The sequence below is a fragment of the Hyalella azteca genome, unplaced genomic scaffold (genome assembly GCF_000764305.2).
Source record: "Hyalella azteca isolate HAZT.00-mixed unplaced genomic scaffold, Hazt_2.0.2 contig11676, whole genome shotgun sequence".
Taxonomy (NCBI): Eukaryota; Metazoa; Arthropoda; class Malacostraca; order Amphipoda; family Hyalellidae; genus Hyalella; species Hyalella azteca.
The window spans coordinates 1-8189 of record NW_025941664.1 but is presented as its reverse complement, the minus strand read 5'-3'; the positions used below and the strand labels follow the sequence as shown (position 1 = coordinate 8189).

At 40.7% G+C, this 8189-nt stretch overlaps 1 protein-coding gene across 1 annotated transcript in view; it reads left to right on the top strand.

Moving 5' to 3' along the window:
* LOC108676645 (filamin-A-like) overlaps nucleotides 1-5403 on the top strand; it is a 7215-nt gene extending 1812 nt beyond the window's left edge. Inside the window, exons 3-4 of the mRNA XM_047882945.1 lie at nucleotides 306-394; nucleotides 4483-5403. Of these exons, the coding sequence (XP_047738901.1) occupies nucleotides 306-394; nucleotides 4483-4578 (185 nt within the window). The 3' untranslated portion in view covers nucleotides 4579-5403. The remainder of the gene's footprint in view (nucleotides 1-305; nucleotides 395-4482) is intronic.
* Nucleotides 5404-8189: the final 2786 nt, after the last annotated feature.

Below are 8189 nucleotides of genomic sequence, written 5' to 3'. Positions count from 1 at the left end.
GGGTGGGGCGGGTGGAGCGGGTGGGGCTGAGTGGGCTGGGTGGTGAGTGGGCCGAATGGAGTGGGTGGTGAGTGGGCCGAATGGGCTTGAAGGTGAGTGGGTTGGGTGGGCTGGATGGTGAGTGTGCAAAGGGGTTACCTTTCTAAGGGGGTTACCAAGGGTTCTAGGGGTTACTAAGGGTTAATATCATCAGATAACCCCCCTTTTAGGGGTTACCAAGGGAAACCATCATGAGGTAACCCCCTTCTAGGGGTTACTAAGGGTAACTATCACCAAAGTAACCCCCCTAACCCCCTCCTCCCCAGGGGGCAACATCCTATACGTGGGGGTGTACGGCCCCAAGGGCCCCTGCGATGAAGTTTCCATCAAGCACATCGGCCACTACAACTACAACGTGAGTAACCCGGGATACCATGGGTAACCTGGGATACCGTGGGTAACCCGGGATACCGGGGGTAACCCGGAATACCGGGGGTTACCGGGGGTAACCCGGGATACCGGGGGTTACCGGGGGTAACCCGGGATACCGTGGGTAACGTGGGTAACGCGGGATACCGGAAAACCCGGGATACCGTGGGTAACGCGGGATACCGGGGGTAACCCGGGATACCGTGGGTAACCCGGGATACCGTGGGTAACCCGGGATACCGGGGGTAACCCGGGATACCGTGGGTAACCCGGGATACCGGGGGTAACCCGGAATACCGGGGGTTACCGGGGGTAACCCGGGATACCGGGGGTAACCCGGGATACCGTGGGTAACGCGGGATACCGGAAAACCCGGGATACCGTGGGTAACCCGGGATACCGTGGGTAACCCGGGATACCATGGGTAACCCGCGATACCGGGGGTAACCCGGGATACCGTGGGTAACCCGGGATACCATTAACTACCGTGTCCTCTAGGTGGGTCATTAAGCTTAACTATCGTGTCCTCTAGGTGGGTCATTAAGCTTAACTACCGTGTCCTCTAGGTGGGCTACAAGGTCAAGGACCGCGGCCACCACGTCGCCATCATTCGCTATGGCAACGAACAGATCCCTGGGTCGCCCTTCCATATCGATGTTTAATTATCACACATTCAATTATTAAAAGACTCTTGATTAATTATTGTGTAGCTGTCTAATTAATACAAGAACTCGCGGTAATATTTTAAATATGACTCAATTATTGTACCGTTGTCTACCCAGTTAAAATTTAAAGCAGTGTTTGAGCCCAGTCGGTGCCGTGCAGGGCAGGCTTGAGCAGTGTTTGAGCCGTGCAGAGCAGGCCAGAATCAGTGTTTGAGCCGGCCAGAGCCGTGCACGGCAGGCTTGAAGCTGTGTTTGAGCCGGCCAGAGCCGTGCAGGGCGCAGGCTAGGAACCTTATTTGAGCCGAACCAGAGCCGTGCAGGGCAGGCTTGAAGCAGTGTTTGAGCCGGCCAGAGCCGTGCAGGGCAGTCTTGAAGCAGTGTTTGAGCCGTGCTGGTGCCGTGCAGGTCAGGCTAGGAACCGTATTTGAGCCAGACCAGAGCCGCGCAGGGCAGGCTAGAAGCAGTGGGGGAGCAGGTTTGGGACAGTCATGTCTCATTTCGAAGCCTGAAGATTTCATTGATAAATAAACAATGAAAACCAGATTGCTGATTGGCCGCTTCCGGTGAAAGCGACTTATATCTTGCTTCAAGATTGCCAATTAACGGCAGACGTCCTGCTCCAATCCTGCCCCAATCCTGCTCCAATCCTGCGTCAATCCTGCTCCAATGCTGCTCATTTGCTCCAATTGGCGCAGAACCTGCTCCAAATTTTAACTGGGTTTTTGACACGCAGTTAAATATTATATACACGATCTTATAATAATTGGCGTATCAATATCTAATTAAAGAATCGGTGTATCAATATCTAATTAGTACAGAAGACACTTAATGCCTACTTAACTCTTAATTAGCCATGTTAACAATTAAGTGGAGTATTTGCCTGCCTCAAAAGTTTTTAAACTTTCTCGTTACTTTTATTTTCCTTCTAATATTTTCAATTCTTCATCTATAGTATTTATTTATTTCACTTATTGTTTGTTATCTTGAACTCTCGTTCTGAAAAGGAAGATAAATTATTTCGATTGTTATCTTTAGTCTTAATTAAACGTGTTGCATACATCCACTAGTTACGAAATACACTAGTATCTGCATATTTACTAGTTACGAAGTAGCGCCACAAAATATACGGTGATAACACCTCTGCACCATCACCACCACCACCACCACCATCACCACCACTATCACACAAGACCAACACCACCACCACACACCACTACCACACATGACCACCACCACTACCACACATGACCAACACCACACATCACCAACACCGCAATCAAAACCACCACCACCACACATCACCACCACCACCACCACCAACACCACCACCACTATCACACAAGACCAACACCACCACCACCACCACCACCACTACCACACATGACCAACACCACACATCACCAACACCGCAATCAAAACCACCACCACCACCACCACACATCACCACCACATCACCACCACCACCACCATCACCACCACACCGGAAGCCAGCGACGTGCGGTGGGTCATTGGGTACGAAGGTTTGCTTTAACATGCACGCGGGTGCCCGGTTGCCCTCCCCCCCCCCCCTTCGGTTTATCTCCCCCCCCCCAATTCGTGGGGGTCGACCTCCCATTTTGAGATTTTATTTTCTAATTTCGTGAACAAATTTCAATATTAAATCAGGCGATCTAATAACAATCGACTGTTCTTACCCCAATTTTTAAAGGGAAATTTCCAGCCTAGATATGACACGTACCCAAATTTTTTCCCTAAATTTAGCTAATTTTCACGTTCTTACCCCAATTTTTAAAGGGAAATTTACAGCCTAGATATGACATACCCGAATTTTTTCCCTAGATTTCGCTCATTTCCAGAATTTTACCCTAAAAATCCGCTCGAAATTTTTTCATCCCAAATTTTTGATATTTGTTTGATATTTAAAAAAACACATACGCGTATAAGAAACACGTTTAAAATTGTTTCCAGCCACGCAAGTTACTTTTTCCTTTTAGTGCCGTCGATCCTGTTTGTAACAAGCCAGCGGTGAACCAGATTAAAATTTTAATCTGTCTCCATTCAGATTAAATATCGTTATTTTTCAGATCCTGATCTAAGTCCAGCGTGTGCCAGCTTTTATAAATTAATACGATGATAATACAATGATGTGGAATGTTCCTAACGTTATTCTTCTGCCCCCTATTATGATATTATCATTCAAGCCCTGATTTTCGCTAACATTTTGCGTTCTGAGTCACAGAAATGTACAGGATTTTTGACCCACTGACAGCCCGCCTGGGTCTGCGCGTGAGCCGGTTGCTGCACGAATATTTTTATTGTAATGTTATGTTTTCAAATGTTTTTACGTCTTCTATGTCAGATGTTACATTATTCATTACATAACTTCGTTATTTATTATCATTGTGCATTTCCACTTTCGTGATTTCTTGAAATATTTTCTTGATATTTTCCATTTACTTTTAATTTATTTTTCTTTCATTTTTTCTTTTTATTTCAAAATCATCATCCTCTATTGACGCGCGTCTTGCAACACAAATTCTCAAGATTTTCAACTCTGAAATATTATACCTTCCAAAATTTTTGTCAACCAAAAACCGTGATCACCTCAGGTGCATTGGATAATAATAATAATAATAATTATAATAACAAAACTGTTAATCAATGAAGAAGATTCTATATAACTTCCATCAGAAGTATTACTTGAGCCTCTAACTATGAATTTAAATAAAATATTTCCTAAAACTTTTCTTCAATCACAATCCCAAAGACGGGAAAGCGTCGTATACAAATGATATAATTAAAAAACTAACTGCCTTTTTCAATCGGGCTTAACGCGAGTGAGGCAGCCAATCAGAGCGCCACATTGCAGTGGCCGTACGGAGCTCCTACCTCCGGGAGTGCCTGTGGCACACTGAGCGGTCGAAACGCAGACAACCCCGCGCGTGACTCACATTTACCCTAAAACGGGGACTTTTTTTAAGTTGAAAGAGGTAAAAACAAACCTCTGTAGGAGAGAGTAAAAAGGGAACTTTTTTTTTAAGTTGAAAGAGGTAAAAATAAACCTCTGTAGTATAGAATCTCGGTAAAAAGTACGAGAGATTGTTCGTTTGCTTTTTATTTAAGTATTTTGAAGTGAAGGCAGCTCGCTGTCTAGCGCACCCGAGCTGATCGGGATTAATTTTTTTTTTCAAATCCATCCCGAATTTTTTAGCCAGTTATTCATCTTACTTCATATTTTCTACCCATCAACAAATATTTTATCTTATATCCATGACCATCCCGAATTTTTTAGTCAGTTTTTCATCTTACTTCATATTTTCTACCCATCAACAAATTCTTTTTTTATGCCCATGATTTTTGTATATTTTTACCCTAAATTTTGCAGTTAATCCCCCCCTTACATCCCCAGGTGAACTACGTGATCAAGGAGAGAGGGGAACATTGCCTCATTGTCAAGTGGGGAGAGGAACACATCCCCGGCAGCCCCTTCAAGGTTACCACCTAATCCCCCAGCCGTGGGGATGTTCTCTCAACCCTCTGCAATTGGGGGAGGCTAACCTCGGAGCTTCAATCCCCATTTAGGAGAAGAATCGCTGACCCTTAGAAATTGTACCAAGAACTTTCGTTTTTAGGGTAAACTTTCGTTTTTAGGGTAAACTTTCGTTTTTAGGGTAACTTACTTCATGTAGGGTAATTAATTTGAAGTCCATCATGTCTTGGTCCCTACAACTTCAGAAGGTAAAATTGAAAAAATGTTATTCGTACGGATCTTTAACATCAACCGATGTTACTAGGGTTGATAACATATCCAAGTTTCGCTATGGTTTTCCAAGAAATGTTCGTGCGAGATCCTTTTAGTCCTAACAGACTCCTATATTTATATCCTTCATGTCTTCCTTTGTGCCGCAAGTTAGATCGTAAGTATAATGCTAGCCTCTCTTGTGCATCTGGCAACATTGATGTCTGTGCATCTGGCAACATTGATGCTTGTGCATCTGGCAACATTGATGCCCGTACATCTGGCAATATTGATGTCTGTGCATCTGGCAACATATGCTTGTGCATCTGGCAACATTGATGCTTGTGCATCTGGCAACATTGATGTCTGTGCATCTGGCAACATTGATGTCTGTACATTTGGCAACATCGATGCTTGTGCATCTGGCAACATATATGCCCGTAGGCCCCGTACATCTGGCAACATTGATGTCTGTGCATCTGGCAATATTGATGATTGTGCATCTGGCAACATATATGCTTGTGCATCTGGCAACATTTGTGTACGTGTTGTTCCCTAGTAGAATATTCGTGCCCTGAAATAATACAAGTCAAAAATTACGTCACCTTAGTGCCTTACCGGCGACCCTTGAAACACATCAGAAAATATCGTACCGTAAATATTTCATAAAGATATTTCAATAGATTTATATATCATTTATAATCTATATAATTCTTATAAGTGAACTCTGAGAAATTAAATCACTTTGTCCAAAACGAAATGCGCCATTTGTAAACAAAATGACACATTCATTTGTCCCGGTGCTGTTGTATTAGAAGAAAAGCTTAAGTTTATAAAGATATTTTATACTCTAATTATGTACACTCAAAGAAATGAGCCAGAATTAATCCAAGTAGCGATACACTTTTTTCCTTAAGTGAGTCATCTTGACCCAGTTTGTCCCTGTAAAAAGGTTTATCAGTACTAGAAAAAACGGTGAAAAAACGGTCCCCCACCGGCATCCTAGTGGCCGGTCGCCCCGTGAAAAAAACTGTTTCACCGTTTTTATCAGATGTTTTACGGATTTCTGGTGTTAAATTTGAATAAAAACGGTGAAACGGTGTTTCTTTTCACGTGCAACTGTTTCACCGTTTTTATCAGATGTTTTACGGATTTCTGGTGTTAAATTTGAATAAAAAGGCGAAACGGTGTTTCTTTTCACGTGCAACTGTTTCGCCGTTTTTATCAGATGTTTTACGGATTTCTGGTGTTAAATTGGAATAAAAACGGTGAAACGGTGTTTCTTTTCACCGTTTTTATCAGATGTTTTACGGATATCTGGTGTTAAATTGGAATAAAACGGTGAAACGGTGTTTCTTTTCACGTGCCGACCGGCCACTGAAACCCCGGTAATACCGTTAACGGTCATTTTTCTAACAGTGTTTCAGTGCTGCGCGCAGAAAGTGTGGCATCACTTGGACAAATGATACACTAATTTTTCTGAATGTAGACTCCGTTTCTGTGAAAACTGGCTTCCGGTCGCCGTAGAGTTATTTACATTTAGCTGTTTTTGAAAAAAAATATCTATAATGGCGAGAGTTACTCTGTGTCTTTTCTAAAAAAAAACTTACGTCGTATTGATTCTTGCCCTTTAGTTTGTGCAATAAAGTTGTTATTGAAACTTTAATAATTTAGTTTTTCATTTCAATCGCTCTCTTCTTCGTCTATTAATTACTTTTATTCACCATTGAGGTTTGTCTTGCCCGTGGGTGCCAAGTTTCTCTTGAATAAAGTCGATATCAAGTTTCGAAAAAATCATTAAAGTTAGTTAACTATATTTCAAAGTTTAAATTAGTTTTAAAGCTTTCTTGCTTTGTGTTGCTTCGCATTTCTTCCTCAAAAAAAAAAAAAAAATTGAACCCTGTATCGCACATTCCCTCTTTCTCCCTTTTATTAACATTATTTTATCTGCTTTCACTTATTTGCTTGCTGATCTTACGTTTTTTTAGTGATTTACGAACAGTTATTTGGAAAATCGTTCTTCGGTCGTGGAATTTAAAACATGAGTATCGAATGTATGAAATAATGTCGTATTTAATACCCTAAGTCTATCATTATTGTGCTTAAAATGTTCACTAAACATAAACTTTTTGGGGAATTTTTGTTATTTTTACCCTAAATCTGTCAAGCTGGAGAAGGTTTTAGGGGACTTTTTATTATTTTTACCCTAAATATGTCAAGCTGGAGAAGGAGCTTTTTGGGGACTTTTTATTATTTTTACCCTAAATCTGTCAAGCTGGAGCAGCTTTTTGGGGACTTTTTGTTATTTTTACCCTAAATCTGTCAAGCTGGAGCAGGTTTTAGGGGACTTTTTATTATTTTTACCCTAAATCTGATGAAACAAAAGAAGGTCTACAAAAATTATCACCGCGTAACGTCAAAGTTCGTCCTTATTTGTTAATTAATCAGTAAAGTTATAAATTATGCGAAAAATAAGTTAAATAATTAGTAATAAATCAGTTATCTAAATACATATTAAGAGGAGGACTAATAATCTTAGTTCCCCATATCAACTATTTGATTATATATACCGTATACCGTATACCATATACATATACCATATAACGTTTACCGTATACCATATACCGTATACCGTATACCATATACCGTATACCATATACCATATACATATGCCGTATACCATATACCGTATACCATATACCGTATACCATATAACATATACCGTATACCATATACATATACCATATACATATACCATATACTGTATACCATATACATATACCGTATACCATATACCGTATACAATATACCGTATACCATATACCGTATACCATATACCGTATACCATATACCGTATACCGTATACCATATACCGTATACCATATACATATACCATATACCATATACATATACCGTACACCATATGCATATACCGTATACCATATACATATACCGTATACCATATACCGTATACCATATACATATACCGTACACCATATGCATATACCGTATACCATATACCGTATACCATATACCGTATACCATATACCGTATACCATATACCATATACCGTATACCGTATACCATATACCGTATACCATATACCGTATAGTGCACAAGGGTCGGACTCCAGCCATCTATATCCGCGGTACAGGATTTGTCAGAACTTCTAAATTTTTTTCCGTGGTTATTCCGAATTTTTAATCCGTATTCTATCTATTTCCTTTAATTATATCATTCAAAATTTTGTATCTTAAATCTAATTGAACTACATTTAAAAACCTTTACATTAAAATTTAAATACATTGGGAAAGTTTATGATATATTAGAATATCTTTATTACAACGTATCCTACGTAATACAACGTATCCTACGTA